Raw genomic sequence first — 16,826 nt, forward strand, 5'->3', positions numbered from 1 at the left:
CATATCTACTGTTTTCTTCCATTACTGCTGCGGTGAAGCTAAATGTTGCAAGTTGTGTTGGTAATGCCAACTGTGGATTACGTCAGCATTTCCTCTCTCTCGTCTCCTCTCTTCACAATCGTCTAAAATGTTCCATTAACTCCACCACCACTGTCTGTCTTTTGTTCCACTTACAACTCATTCAGTCACATCAAATGGGACAAAGTGAAGCAAAACGTCAAGTAAGAACTTAGAATCGAGGTAAACCTTACTAGGGAGAAATGTCAAATTGGGGAATTTTGATCTCCTGAGCTTTTCACAGTGGCTACGAATTTATGGTGTAGAATCACAAAAAACATAAAATTAGAGAACGTAAAATCGAAGTTCCAATTTATTTACATAAAGTCTTGAGTTATATTCAGGAATGTAAATTGCATCATGGGAGGATCACCAGATAGGCAGTTTATTTACAGCAGTTTGATTACACAGTAGAGTAAATTAAAGAGAGAGAATGTTATTGCTGGTGCGTTCTCTAGGTTATCAGTGAGGGTGGTGATAACCATACTAGGTTGATTCTTAAGTTCTTTCAGTTCTAGTCTGGCATGCTGTCATTTCGAGATAGTGGGACTGACTTCAGAGAATTTGTGCTCAAGCTAGAGAGGGTTCTTGGTTCACTTTATAGGCAGTACCAGAAATTAGATATGTGGTGACTTCAATATTAATTTTGTATATGACTGTGCAAGAGAAAGGATGTTGGTGGATCTCCTAAATTAATATGATCTGATGCAGACTTTTTTCCAACTAGGGTGCAGGGGAACAGTAGCACAGCCACAAACAACATTTTTATTCATTCTTCATTACTAGATGGGCATCCTGTTACTAAAAAGGTGAATAGCCTTTCAGACCATGATGCACAAATTTTAACACTAAAAGGCTTTTGTACTCAAACAAATGTCAACTATAATTACAAACTACGTAGGCACATTAATGGCAATAGTTTTTTAAACCTCGCGAAGGAACACAAGTGGCAGGATGTTTATAGTGTCTATAACAGATGACAAATATAATGCTTTCCTTAAAACATTTCTCATGCTCTTTGAGAGTTGCTTTTTCCATTAGAATATTCTACATGGGGTACTAGCAATAAATGGCAGCCTGGGTGGCTGACTAGTGGGATAAGGATATCATGTAGAACAAAGTGGGAAATATATAGGGTGGTCCATCTGAAGTTTCGGACGAGATTATCTAGAAAACTATACATTACGTAAAAGTAATGGATAAGACAAGTTTGTAAGCTCAAAAGGGGGATATTAAATGATACTACATGTGACCCCCAGCCCTCGCCCCCTCGGGTAGGGCAACTTTTAAATCTTAAATGGAAATCCCCATTTTTATTGTAGATTCGGATTCTCCATAAACAAGTAATCAAGTTTTGTTTTAAACATTTTCCTTAACCATTGATAGATGGCGCTGAAATGGAGAAAAATTAGAAGTGGGGAAGAACTCCGATTTATTTAGTATGATCCAAGGAGGACACATCAAATCCATACAAAATGTGCACCAATTCTTTCATTACGCCAAATTAAGCTATTTTTTTACAAAATGGAGGGAGGTGGAATGGTATTAAAATCTCGTTAGGGAACTCTTCACAATCGCATTACTCACCCGACTGTGACGCTACTGTGGCCAAACTGCGAACTATGGCTCAGTATAAAGGTCAGTGCAATGCGATTAGACATCTTTTCACTTTCAGATTGTGAACCATAAACATCAACTAACAAAAGTAAATTATTCTTTAGTGAAACGTGGCTCACTATCCTCCTACAGAGATTGTGGATATGATAAGTTTAGGTGAATGCCATAACAATTACACTGCAGCTACGCAGTTGTACACAGATCATTTCCCAAACAGACGACATCCAAGCGAAAACGTTATTTGAAATTGCACTCAACGAGCTCGAAATAGATACATGCTCCGTCCACCTCATCATTGCAAATGCAATGAAAATGACGTTCGTACCCTTACCGTTCTCGCCTTTGTTCAACTGGATCCTGAAATTAATAGTTGTGCGATTCAGAGACAAACTGAAAAAGTGAAATCAACTGTTTCGAGGATTTTGAAGGCACATAAACATCATGCGTATCTTATCACACTCACACAGCCATTAACGCCAAAAGATACGCAAATACGTGTGCATTTCTGCCAATGGGCCTTGGAAATGATAAGAGGTGACAATGATTTATTTTAGATACATTATGTTCACCGATGAAGCCACATTCAAAAACAATGGCGAATTAAATCGTCATGATAGTCATTATTGGTCCCCTGTCAATCCACACTAGCGCAGACCTGTTGACTATCGACACAAATGGTCGTTAACGGTCTGGTGTGGAATTTTAAACGGTTACTTCATAGGACCGTATTTTTTTTGACCGAAATGTTACTGGGGAATCTTCTCCACGATGATTTGTTGGAACTAATGGAAGATGTTGATTTAGAACCTAGGCAACGAATGTGGTTCCACCAGGGCGGAGCAGCTCCCCATTATGCTAAAAATGTGTGGAACATTTTAAATTTATGCTGCCCTGGTAGGTGGATAGGACGCGGCGGGCCAATTCAGTGGCCTCCGCATTCACCAGACCTAACATCTCCCAATTTTTTCTTGTGGGATTATTTAAAAAATACTGTTTATGAAAGACAGCCCACAGCCAGAAACGTTGTGGAGCAACACATTCAAAGAGCATGTGCAACCATACCACGGGATGTGCAGCTCAAAACTGTGGACAACTTTCGCATACGATTGACTTTATGCATTGAAGCAAATAGGGGTAATTTTTAACAATGTCTTTGTGGCTAATTTCATTAATTAAGGTCCCCAAATTGTGAGAGGAAAGGGTACTCACACTAATGAAGCACCCCATGGGATCATCATTCTACTATGTCCATGTCGTCATTCCTGGGTAACGCTAAAAGTAGGATACAATACATTTTGTACAAAAATAGCATAATTTAGCGTAACGAAAGAATTGATGCACATTTTTTACCGATTTGATGCGTCTTTCACGGATAATTCTAAATAAATCAAGAGTTATTCCCAATTTAACATTTTACTCGACTTCAATGCCATCTGTCAATGGTTTAAAAAATGTTTCAGAGAAAACTTTATTACTTTTTTATGGAGAATCCGAATCTGCAATAAAAAATGGGTGTTTCCAGTTAAGACTTGAAAGTTGCCACTGGTCCCATCCAAGCGGGCAGGGGCTGGGGGTCACATGTAGTATCATTTGATGTCCCCTTTGAGCTTACGAACTTTTCTTACCCACTATTTTTACCGACGTATGGTGGTGGTTGTTGGGATGTTTAAGGGGGACTAAACAGCTAAGGTCATCAGTCCCCCATTCCAAAAACAGGCGAGGCAAATTCGCGGAGCAGGTAAATCCCCAAGGGGAAGGAGAATCCCCCCCAGGCACTGAAAGAACACAAATTAGGCAACGAACACTACAGACAAGAAGAGTACAGATGAACACCAGACAGATAGAAACAGAAGAAAAGAAGATGGCCGGAGACTGGTTGACTGACCAAAAAAAAAGGGGAAAGAGTCAACCATCTGACTACACACTAAAATCTGCAACCAAATATGACAGACTCGAGGACAACAGACACAGAAAGGGAAAGGGGCAGGACCTCCCTAAATGGAACAATAAAAAGGACTACCACGGATAAAATTTAAAACGTCGTCAGCCATGGAGGCATCGTCGCATAAAACCAATGGCAAAGTGCCCGGGAGATTAAAAGACTGCGGAGGGTTTGCAGTTGGGGACACTCCAACAAAATGTGGGCGACCGTCAGCCGGGACCCACACCGACACGAGGGGGGGGGGGGGGGGGGGGGGGGGGGGGGGGGGGGGGGGGGGGGATATCCTCCTGACGCAAAAGGTGGCCGTGCGTCAGGTAGGTATGGCCGATGCGGAGCCGACACAGGATGACAGAGTCCCTGCGAGAAGACCGCAGGCAGGACTGCCACACATCGGTCGTCACCTTAACAGCCCGCAGTTTATTCAGGGATGTCAGGCCACGCCACTCATCAGCCCACATCCCAAGCACCTTACGGCGCAACACAAACTGCTGATCTTGAGCCGAGAGGCCGATCTCCAAAGCTGGGGCGTCGATCGCCCCTTTGGCCAGCCTGTCGACACGTTCGTTCCCCGGGATGCCAACGTGACCTTGCGTCCAAACAAAGACCACCGAACGACCAGAGCGGGTAATGGCGGAAACAGACTCCCGAATAGAGGATACCAGAGGAGAAGAGGGATAGCAGCGGTCGATGGCCTGGAGGGTGCTCAGGGAGTCACTGCAGATGACGATGGACGTACCTGAGCAGGAACGCATATGCTCAAGAGCGCGCAATATAGCCACCAGCTCTGCAGTAAAAATACTGCAGCCAGCCGGCAAGGAGCACTGTTCAACATGGGCAGTGTGGGCAAAAGCGTAGGCAGTGCGACCATCAACCAGGGAACCATCATTGTAGACAGTCTCACAGCCCGAAAATGAACCGAGGAGCGCAAGAAAACAGCTACGGTGGGCCACAGGCGGAACCGAGTCCTTGGGTCCCTGTGCCAAGTCCAGACGGATGGACGGCCAGGGCAAACACCAGGGAGGCGTAGGTGCACAGACCCGGAAGGGAGGCAGAAGAGGGAAAGACCCCACTTCCGACAGTAGGGACTGGACGCGGACAGCTATGGAAAGCCCAGACCGAGGTCGCTGGTCGGGCAGATGGGGGAACATGGCAGGGAAAAGCAGGCGATGATTGGGATGGCCCAGCGAGCAATGCAAGTGGACAGCATAGTTGGCGAATCCGCAGCGGGGGAACCCCGGCCTCCACCAGTAGACTATCCACGGGCTCGTACGGAAAGCCCCAGTTGCAAGCCGAACCCCACAGTGGTGTATGGGGTCTAACAATGTCAAGACTGAGGGTGATGCAGACCCATAGGCCAGGCTCCCATAATCAAGCCTGGACTGCACAAGGGCTCTGTACAATCGCAACAGCGTGCAGCGATCGGCACCCCAAGACGTGTGGCTCAAGCAGCGGAGGGCGTTGAGGTGCCGCCAGCACTTTTGCTTCAGCTGAGTAGTATGAGGAACCCATGTGAGCCGGGCATCAAAGACGAGTCCTAAGAAGCGGCAAGTGTCCACCACTTCAAGCAGGTGGCCGTCGAGGTTAAGTTCAGAATGAGGGTGGACCGTCCGACGTCTGCAGAAGTGCATAACGAGTCTTGGCTGCAGAGAACTGAAAACCATGAGTCAGAGCCCATGAAACTGCCTTGCGAACGGCTACTTGCAGCCTGCGTTCGACTCCCATAGTCGTGGAGCTAAAGGAGATGCAGAAGTCGTCGGCATACAAAGAAGGAGACACCGACGACCCCACGGCTGCAGCCAGACCATTAATGGCCACTAGAAATAAGGAGACGCTCAACACCGAGCCCTGCGGGACCCCATTTTCCTGTGTATAAGATGAACTAGAGGCGGCACCGACTTGCACCTGGAAAGAGCAGCGCAAGAGAAAGGTTTGAAGAAAAGCCGGGAGCCGACCACGAAGACCCCACTCATGCAACGTGGCAAGGATGTGATGCCTCCATGTGGTGTCATATGCCTTCCGCAGATCAAAAAATACAGCAACGAGATGCTGACGCCGGGCAAAGGCCATACGAATAGCAGATTCAGATTCCAGCCGCACCAAATTGTCCGCGGCAGACTGGCCCCGACGGAAGCCACCCTGGGATGGAGCGAGGAGACCGCGTGACTCAAGAACCCAACACAAACACCGCCCCACCATACATTCGAGCAATTTGCACAAAACGTTGGTGAGGGTAATGGGACGATAGCTATCCACCGCCAGTGGGTCCGCACCGGGCTTCAAGATGGGGACAATAACACCCTCTTGCCATTCCGACGGGAACACGCCCTCGCTCCAAATGCGATTAAAGATGGTGAGGATGTGTCTCTGGCAGTCCCTGGAGAGATGCTTCAGATCTGCGCGTGGATGCAGTCTGGTCCTGGTGCTGTATCAGGGCAATCGGCGAGGGCAGCGAGGAATTCCCTCTCGCTGAAAGGAGCATTGTACTTTTCAGAACGACACGTGTGGAATGATAACGGCGTCCGCTCGGCTCGCTCCTTTAGGGAGTGAAAGGCGGGGGGATAAGTTTCAGTCGCAGAGCTCTTAGCAAAGTGCACAGCAAGGTGTTCAGCAATGGCGGCAGCATCCGTGCAGACAGCGCTGTCCAAGGAGAGCCCAGGGACACCCATAGGGGTCTGGTATCCATAAATCCGCCGGATCCGGGACCACACGAGCGAGGGGGAGACACGGGAGCCAAAGGATGAGACATACCTCTCCCAGCACTCCTGCTTACGCCGTGCAATAAGACGACGGGCCAAGGCACGGAGCCTCTTAAAGGCGATGAGGGTCTCCAGAGACGGGTGCCGCCTATGACACTGGAGAGCCCGCCTACGGTCGTGAATAGCCTCAGCAATCTCCGGCGACCACCAGGGTACAGCCTTCCTCTGAGGGAGTCCAGAAGAGCGGGGGATGGCAGCCTCGGCCACCGAAATGATTGATGTGGTTAAGACACGGACCACCTCGTCAATGTCACCCTGTGGGGGAGACTCAATGGTTGCAGCGGAAGTAAAAGCCAGCCAGTCAGCCCTGTGGAGAGCCCAGCGGGGCAGGCGCCCAGAAGAATGACACTGGGGCAGTGACAAATAGATGGGAAAATGGTCACTACCACACAGGTCAGGATGCACTCTCCAGTGGAGGGATGGGAAAAGTCCGGGGCTGCAAAGAGAGAGATCGATGGCCGAGAACGAGCCATGGGCCACACTGAAATGCGTGGGAGCACGAGTATTCAAGAGGCTAAGGTCGAGCTGAGCCAACATGTTCCACGGCACGACCGCGGTCATCGGAGACAGTCCCACCCCATAGAGGGTTGTGGGCATTGAAATCACCCAGAAGCAGCAATGGTGGCGGAAGCTGAGCCAGCAGCGCAGCCAAGACATGTCGGGGGAGCTCCCCATCCGGAGGAATGTAAACAGAGCAAACAGTAATAGCTGGCGAGAGCTCAACCCTGACAGCGACTGCCTCTAAAGGCGTCAGAAGGGGTACTGGCGAGCTACAGACAGAGTGGTGAACAAAGAGGCAAACTCCACCTGACGCTCGTTGACAGGCAGCACGGTTCTTATAGTATCCCGATAACCGCGAAGGGCGGGGGTCCGCATTGCTGGAAACCAAGTTTCCTGCAGAGCAATGCAGAGAACAGGGGAAGCACTCAGAAGCATCCGGAGCTCAGGCAGGTGGCGGAAATAACCGCCGCAATTCCACTGCAGAATGGAAGCAGTAAGGGACTGAGAGGGCGTGAAGGCAACTAAGAGGCAGATGACGCCTCAGAGCCAACTGTCGCCACCGAGAAAGAGTCAGCTGTGGCCATAGGAAAGGCCCCCGAGTGTTCCGTGAGGGCGAGATCCGCGGCAGAGGCGAGGATCTCCACCTCATCACCGGAGCCAGGACTATGTACAGCAGGCGGCACTGAAACCGCCGGAACGTCCTTCTTCTTGGACACATTCCGTTCCTTCTTCTCGCGTCTGCCCTTAGGGTGAGAGGGCTGGGAGAGCTGCTCTGAAGGAGCGTCGGAGGCCGACGATGACGCAGAAGCCCTACGACCAGCAGGTGGCGGAACCTTCAGCCACTGGCTGACATCCTGCTGGGTAGGAGAAGAAACAGAGGAAGGGAGAGCCCCGAGTGACCCCTTCCGCGAGAGAGGAACCGGCAGAGGCCACGCCGGCGGAGAAAGAGAGGGAGGGGTAGAGCCCCCCCGTTGTGGAGCAGATGTCACTCCCGAAGTAAGCGTGGGGGGGAGCGACAGAAGAGGGTTTGCCCCCAACTGCTAAGGGGGCAACAGAGGAAGGCTTGCCCCCAGACACGAGGGGGCAGACAGAGATGCACGGCCCCGAGGGCCCACTGAAGGCGGCACAGATGAGGTGACAACCGTCGCTCGCGTGGGCGACGATAACGTGGCTGCAGCATAAGATGTTTGAAGGGAAGCAGGATATAACCTTTCATATTTCAGTTTTGCGTCTCGATAAGTAAGCCGGTCCAGGGTCTTAAATTCCATTATCTTCCGCTCCTTATGAAGAACGGGGCAATCCAGCAGGCATGGAGAGTGGTGCTACCCACAGTTGACACATACAGGCGGAGGCGCACATGGAGAATCGGGATGAGAGGGGCGTCCGGAATCTCGACATGTGGCGCTGGATGGGCAACGGGAGGACATATGCCCGAACTTCCAGCACTGGAAGCACCGCATCGGGGGAGGGACGAATGGCTTGACGTCACAATGGTAAACCATTACCTTGACCTTCTCGGGCAAGACATCACCCTCGAAGGCCAAGATAAAGGCACCGGTAGCCACCCTGTTAGTCTTGGGTCCTCTGTGTACACGACGGACAAAATGTACACCACGTCGTTCCAAGTCGGCTCTCAGCTCGTCATCGGATTGTAACAAGAGGTCACGATGGTAAATAATCCCCTGGATCATATTTAAGCTACTGTGGGGAGCGACGGTAACAGGGACGTCACCCAGCTTATCACACAAGAGCAACGCTCGTGACTGGGCTGGGGAGGATGTCTTGAGGAGGATGGACCCTCCTCATTTTAGACAACCCCACCACTTCCCCAAACTTATCCTCCAGGTGTTCCACAAAAAATAGAGGCTTCGTCATAAGAAAGGAGTCACCATCAGTCCTGCTGCAGACAAGGTATTGCGGTATGTAAGGCTCCCGCTTGGCACTAGATCTGCGTCCCTCCCATGGCGCAGCCAACGAGGGGAACGACTGAGGGTCATATGGCGCAGCCAACGAGGGGAACGACTGAGGGTCATATTGCGCAGCATCAAACTCAACTCTGCCTCGCTTAGAGACGCTGGTGGCCGTGTGACCACCAGCTTGGTGGGATTTATTGCGCCACATCCGCCCAGATGCCACCTACTCTGAACGAGGGCTCTCGCCAAGGGCGCCACCCAGCCAAAGCAACGAGTACCTGGCCGATATCCCGTTGCCCGGAGTCCCCGTGCCCCAGACAAGATGGGCACATACTCTTTGGCATGCGTGGGGAGGAAACAGCTCTGGCATCTGTAGTGCGATCCCTGCGTGGTCAGGGGGCTACCACCGAGAGGGTACATGACGACCCCACCACAACGGACTGGCTACTGTGCTGGATTTTAGGTGTTGAAAGGGTCCACAGTTGTCGGGGGCGCTAAGAAGGGAATTGCGCACAAGACGAGAAGGAGGCAACCCAGAAGACGTTGGGTGTAAATCCCACCACACGACAATAGGGAGCATGCAAGATGGTGGTGCATGATAGACCAATAGAAAAACACCATGTAAGGCGTCCTTCCCCAAATGGCACGCACTAACAACGAACATTTGGAAAAATGGAGGTCAAACCCAAGAGGGGACCATCAAATTAAAGCCGAAATGTTTGAGACTCCTTTTAGTCGCCTCTTATGACAGGCAGGAATACCGCGGGCCTATTCTTACCCCCGAACCCGCAGGGGGCTACCGATGTATAGTTTTCGAGATAATCTCATCTGAAACTTCAGATGGACCACCCTGTATAAAAGGTCAGAAGTAGTCACAATCAAGCTACAGTGGCTCATTAACAATCAGTATTGTAAGGTGCTTAAAAATGCTATTAGAAAGGCAAAGACTATGCAGTACTCAAATAGGATAGCTAATTCACAGGCTAAAATTAAAACCATATGGTCAGTTTTGAAGGAAGTGTCTGGTCACCAGCAGAATATCGACAGTATAGTCAGTTCGTAGTAAAAATATTTCTGTAACTGCTAAGTCAGATATATGTACAGTATTTAACAATCATTTTCTGAGCGTTGCTGATGAATTAAATAAAAATTTAGTTTCCACGGGGAATCGTAAATCTCTTGGAAAATGCCTTTTCAAGCCTGATGTCTGAAATACTCCTCTGTGATACTGACGGGGAGATTGAGTCAATAATTAAATAACTGAAGACTAAGGACTCTCATGGATATGATGGGAGTGCCCAGCAGAATATTAAAGTACTATGCTGCACATGTTTGCCCTGTACTTATCCATATTTGTAATATTTCCTTTAAGAATGGTCTGTTTCCTGAATGATTGAAGTACTCAGTAGTAAAGCCTCTTTATAAAAAGGGAGACATGGATAATGTACACAATTTTAGACCTATTTCTATGCATCATCAGTGTTTACTAAAGTTATTGAAAAGGCTGTGTATGTAAGGATAATTGATCGTTTTGTATCAAGATTTGCTACCAAATGTACAGTTCAGCTTTAGAAGTAGTTTAACAAGTGAAAATGCTATATTCTCTTTTCTATTTGAAATACTGGATGGATTAAACAAAAGGTTTCGAATGCTAGGAATATTTTTTTTTTTGCTTTAAATAAGTCGTTTGTGTTGATCACAAAATATTACTCAAGTTGGATAAGGGGAATAGCTCACAATTGGTTCACCTCTTACTTTAACAACAGACAGCAAAAGGTCATTATTCACAGTGTTGAGAATGGCTATGATGTTGGGTCCAAGTGGGGTATGGTCAAATGGGGGGTGCCCCAGGCATCCGCGTTGGGGCCACTCCTGTTCCTTAGTTATCTAAATGATATGCCGTCTAGTATTACAGGTAACTCTAAAATATTTCTGTTTGCTGATGACACTAGCTTGGTAGTAAAGGATGTTGTGTGCAACATTGGCTCGGTTTCAAATAGTGCAGTTCATGACCTAAGTTTATGGCTTGTAGAGAATAAACTAACACTAAATCGCAGTAAGACTCAGTTTTTACAGTTTCTAACACAATTCAACAAAACCTGACATTTTAATTTCACAGAATGGGCATATGATTAGCGAAACTGAACAGTTCAAATTTCTAGGTGTTCAGACAGATAGTAAACTGTTGTGGGAGACCCATGTTCAGGATCTTGTTCAAAGACTTAATACTTCCATTTTTACTATTTGAACAGTGTCTGAAGTAAGTGATTGTTCGACACTGAAGTTAGTCTACTTTGCTCATTTTCATTCGCTTATGTCATATGGTATTATATTTTGGGGTACTCTTCCCATTCTAAAAGGATATTTTTGCCTCAGAAATAGGCACTTCGGGCAGTGAGTGGTGTGGGTTCGCGAAACTCTTGTTGACACCTGTTCACTAGTCTGTGTAGTTTGACATCGCCCTCTCAATACATATACAAAGTGTGATTGGAAAGTTTTAAGAATGGGCTTGTAATTGTACAATGGTGGTACTTACATGCTACTGTGATGCATCTCCTTCAAAATAGTCCCCTTCTGACTGAACACACTGACTCCAATGGTGTTTCCACTTTTGGAAACATTCCTGAAGTGTGTTAAGGATGCTCTCTGTATTTGCCTGGATGTCTTCAATCGAGTCCAATCGCTTCCCTTTCAGTGAAAATTTCACTTTAGGAAACAGGTAGTCTGCAGAGGACAAATCAGTGGAATATGGCAGTTGTGGAAGCACAGGAATTTTGAATTTAGTCAAAAATTCAACAATGGAGAAGGCATGATGAGCCAGAGCACTCAACTCCTGTCTTTCCACAATGTAGACCTTTTCTTCCACACCTTTTCGTCCAAGCACTCATTGACACAGTTTTAGTATTCCTGGTTAATTGTCCGTCCTCCAGAGGTAAATTCATGATGCACAATACCGGCAGGATTAAAAGTCACCAACATTGTCTTCACCTTTGACCGACTTTGCCATGCTTCTTTCAGTCACGGTGAACCTCTTCTTCCACTGCTCCTTCCACTGCGAAGACTGTACTTTGGTTTCATGATCATATCCATATATCCATGATTCGTTACCTGTAATTACCCTATTTAACAAATCTGGGTGTTTTTAGTCCAATTAATCAGTTCTTGGCATACTACAGGTTGGCATTGTCTCTGGTCACTTGACAACACTTTTGGAATGAATTTTCCGGACACTCGACCCATGTTCAGATCTTCAGTTAAAACTGACTGAACTGCATAGAAACTTAGTTTATCAGCCATCTGTACAATCAGAGCACACTAAGTTGTGAAAATTCACAACATTTTCATTTGTTTTTGAGGTGGAAGGATGGCCAGACCGTGGTTCATCTTCAAATGATTCGCGGCCATTTTTAAATCTGTTGAACCAGACCAAAACATTTGAATGGCTCATACAATTATCTCCAAATCTTTTTTTAATAGTTCGTAAGTCTCAGAAGCTAATTTTCCAATTTTAAAACAAAATTTCACACAAACACGTTGGTCCGTTTTTATGTCCATTTTCACGCAGACAGAATCAGGCAACAAGCCCTAACAGAACCTCACTCTCCAGCTGTCACAACAAACTGAATAAAGAAAATGCAGTTTCCTGTCAGAGGGTGTTCCAGGACAAGGCTATGACTCACTCCCCACCCTCTGTGTATCTGCCTGCCAAACCAGTAAGCAATAGCGGATCCATTCTTAAATCTTTCCAATCACACCTTGTATATTCTTTACTGTTGTTTCTTGTTATCAATATCAGCTTATTCCCATGAATTAACAGTTTTCACTCAGTTAATACTCGGCAGAAATCAAGTCTGCATTTGGATCGGACTTCCTTAACTCTTGTGCAGAAAGGTGTGCAGTATGCTGCTGCATCCATTGTCAATAAACTACCACTAGAATTCAAAAATTTTAGCAGTAATCCACATGCTTTCAAATCAAAATTGAAGGGTTTCCTCATGGGTCACTCCTATTCTGTTGAGGAGTTTCTTGAAAAATTAAGCTGATTCTTGATGTGTTGTTGATTGTTTACTTAAACTTCTGGCTTGACTTTTTTGGGTTCATAAACATTTTGTTTCATCTATTATTACTTTTATGTTGTAATTTCATGTACTGACACGTCCCATGACCTTTGAGATTTGCTCATCAATTTGGTCCTACGGAACTAGACGTGTACATAAATAAACAGAAAATGAAGTGCCAAGTGGAGAAATCAGAACATTTCTGACAGCCTTCTGTTTGAGTTCAATAGCCAGGTGACAGCAGCGGAGGCAGCCAGAAACATTTACTCTGCATATGGAGATAATGCCACTGGACAGTGCACAACAAGAAAATAGTTTCCTAATCTTACAGAGGATTGTTTTGACATTAGCGACTCTCCATGTTCAGGAAGACCTTCTGGGTTTAATAAAGATTAAATAAACTTATCAATCCACAATGATCCACGTCAGTGTACTCGAGAACTGGCAAATGTGATGAACAGTGGTCTTTCCACCACTGTGCAACATATGCATGCAATTCAACAATAAAGTGTATGAGTACAGCATGCTCTAAGCTAAAATCACAAAAATCAGTGAGTGGCCACAAGTGCACCTCTGATTGCTCATTATCAATTGGTTTGTGAACAACACCAACCTCTCCTACCCTGCATCATTACTGGTGACAAGAATTGGTGTCTTTATACTAACATAAGGAAAAGAAAGCAATGGTTGAGCTCAAACAAAGCAGCAACTCTATGTACAAAGATCTGTGTGCATCCACAAAGAAAAGTATGCATCAGGTGGAATAGCAATGTTGTGTGTACTACAAACTGCTTCCCTGAGGTGTAACCATCACTGCTGACAATTACTGTGAACAACTGAGATGTCCTACAGAGAAAATCCATGAAGAATGATCAGGAAGACTGTGTAAGTAATGCTCCACAAAGATAACACCTGCCCCCATTACACTACACTGACAAAAAAACAGTAAACAGAATTATACACTGTTGTAAATAGTGAAGGGGAATATATTACTGAAGACAAAGCCTATGTTGTGTTTATTAAACTTATGGAAAAATGCTAAAAATGTATGCACCACCACAATGTAAGTACAAGCTGAAAGTGCACTTACAGTGTCCACAATTCTGCTGCTGCATGTTGCTATTAGCAATTCATCAATGTTCACCATAGCCAAACAGGTCTGAATGTACAGTACTCAATCAGAATCACACAATTCTATTAATCTTGGTTGTCAAAAATATCCCCCCCGCTCCCCCCCCCCCCCCCCCCCAACTCTCCCCACCAAATATGCCATGATTTTTGAGCAATAATGAAATCTTATAATCTTTGTTGTTATTTGTGATTTGATTGCTGTTTCTTCTTCTTCTTCTTCTTCTTCTTCTTCTTCTCCTCCTCCTCCTCCTCCTCCTCCTCCTCCTCCTCGACCACTCCTAGATGTGCTGCAGTTTTCAAGGTGGTGGTTAGAGTGGCACCACTAAGCACAGCTTCAACCGATAAAAGTGAAATGAGCAACAAAGATATTGCCACTTTTAACATAAATGATTTCCAAAGTGGTGGTTATGATGAGACCATGAAACTCAGCTTAAAATGCTATGAGTGAAACAAAATAACAGCTAATTGCATTTACAAAGCATAGGAAACAAAGAAGCAATGTGACTGGCTATCTACATCTGACTTATGATTCTTTGTGTTCACTTATCATTCATCCTGTGAACAGTTACCAAAAGCAGGATGCAACATAGAAGTGTCAACACTGTAAGTGCACTTTTACCCACAGCAAACACACTGCCCAATCTCAATGCATGCAATGAAATCTCTGAATCTGGAAGAAATCGAGGGCGCACAATACATGGACGGAAGAGTGAGAAAACAGGCATTGAGGCTGCCAGTGCTATAATTTTCAACTGGCTCCTCCTTTAAATCATGGTTTAGGACTGGACTTGCAGTAGGTATACAACATCCATCACGGAAACTTCTCCAATTCCAGAATGAGATTTTCACTCTGCAGCGGAGTGTGCGCTGATATGAAACTTCCTGGGAGATTAAAACTGTGTGCCCGACCGAGATTCGAACTAAGGACCTTTGCCTTTCGCAGGCAAGTGCTCTACCAACTGAGCTACCGAAGCACGACTCACGCCCGGTACTCACAGCTTTACTTCTGTCAGTACCTCGTCTCCTACCTTCCAAACTTTACAGAAGCTCTCCTGCGAACCTTGCTTCGGTAGCTCAGTTGGTAGAGCACTTGCCCGCGAAAGGCAAAGGTCCCGAGTTCGAGTCTCGGTCGGGCACACAGTTTTAATCTGCCAGGAAGTTTCACTTCTCCAATTAATACCGCAGATATATCACAGACTCCCAAACTTGTTCAAGCAATTGAACATAAGCTAATTTAAATCTCATATCCTTTTCACGTGAGCAATATTACAGTCATCAGGTCACAATGCGCAAGACACTACACAATTTAAAAGGTTGTTTCCTACAATAACAAACACCATTCTCTCATCACAAAACAGACAACTTAACACAAGTATATATTTTGTGTAGGTGATAACTCCACTGCTCATAAGTATTTGAAAAACATGTAGCAGCTGCCGCCAAGATCTACTGATAAATAATTCCAGTCAGGTATCTCATTTACCAAAAAGTAGAACACACAAGTTACATTTCATATATAACTGTCAATGCAACGTTATGTGGTGCACATGCTCACAAAATCTACCAAAGTCAGGAAGGACGTGACATACTAACGGGTTCCGTGAGCATGTACGTCCACATACTGTTCCACTGACAGTTAAAAGTATCTTGTGTATTCTCTCCGTCAGTATGCAGGATACTGAAAGATAACATGCAGAACATGCAGATCAAAGCAGCTCCTGACACTTGAAATATGTTTTTCAAGAACTTGCATAAGCATTACAGATATTTCTTAATTGTATCTTGCACGTATAACTGAGTGTCTATATTCACAAAGAGTTTTCAGAACAATTTCCACTAAATTGTTTTTCCCTGCCTCAACCTATATGAGCAATGTTTGTTGTTATTTAGCAAGATGTGTGGTTAAGATCTTAACAGCTACAATATGTCCTGTGTATTCTTCCACATTTTTTAAATCTTCAGATGTACCACATGTGCTTGCTTCACTGTATGTACATCAAACCTCAATAAAAATAAATAAATGAGTAAAAGCAGAACTTACAAGAAAATCAGGATTTGGGCCCAAAGCTGTATCATAGCCATATATGCCAATAGTCATCAAACCAACAAATTCCAGATTCTGACAAAAACCTTTAACGTATTTTACGAGTGACACAGCCTCTTCTGGTTCACATCCACTTTTCTCTGGAAAAATTAAGCCAATGTCAGAATCTATAGATTATAGGAATATCAAAAGTTGTAAGCTTAATGAAGACAACTTTCAAAATTATAAAACTAAATATATATACTGTAATAAAAGTAAAAGGTACAATCAGGCTAGTTATTAGTGTCGAATGCTAGCCAATTACAAAGTATATTAATTGCAGGAAGTGAGCATTTCATATAAGCTATGTTAAAAATACATTCTTTAGTACATTAGATGGAATCAATACTTTATATTTTTCTGCACCACAAATAAGTGAAGCCATGGTTTTGGGGAGTTCTTGAAATTTTGCATGGCTATGGCCAGAAGGTAGAAGTAAGCAACCAGAGGATACATCGGGTAGTGCGCACTGGCAATGTTGATATCAAGTTAATGGTTCTGCAAGGCAGGTTTATGACACCACTCACGGGCGAAGAAGCACAGCCCAGCAGGCACTACAATCAAATGTGGAGATGAGTGTGGAGTAATCAGGCACAACACAGGGCACTGATACACTATGAAAAACTTGTACGTTGCAGCTACAGCAGCACTTAATCTGTACGCAGGGGCCAGAGAAAGCTTATGTTATAATTATTAAGGAACACTCCAGTCATCCCCTCCAGAGAGACTATGTCAGAGGTGTAGGAAAAGGAGTATAAATAAGGGAGC

At 45.4% G+C, this 16,826-nt stretch overlaps 1 protein-coding gene across 1 annotated transcript in view; it reads right to left on the reverse strand.

Annotated features, from left to right (window-relative positions):
• LOC126474926 (pyridoxal phosphate homeostasis protein) overlaps positions 1 to 16,826 on the reverse strand; it is a 95,534-nt gene that overhangs the window by 49,962 nt on the left and 28,746 nt on the right. Inside the window, exon 4 of the mRNA XM_050102439.1 lies at positions 16,017 to 16,159. Coding sequence (XP_049958396.1) covers positions 16,017 to 16,159 — 143 coding nt within the window. The remainder of the gene's footprint in view (positions 1 to 16,016; positions 16,160 to 16,826) is intronic.

This window comes from Schistocerca serialis, chromosome 4 (assembly GCF_023864345.2).
Source record: "Schistocerca serialis cubense isolate TAMUIC-IGC-003099 chromosome 4, iqSchSeri2.2, whole genome shotgun sequence".
Classification (NCBI taxonomy): Eukaryota; Metazoa; Arthropoda; class Insecta; order Orthoptera; family Acrididae; genus Schistocerca; species Schistocerca serialis.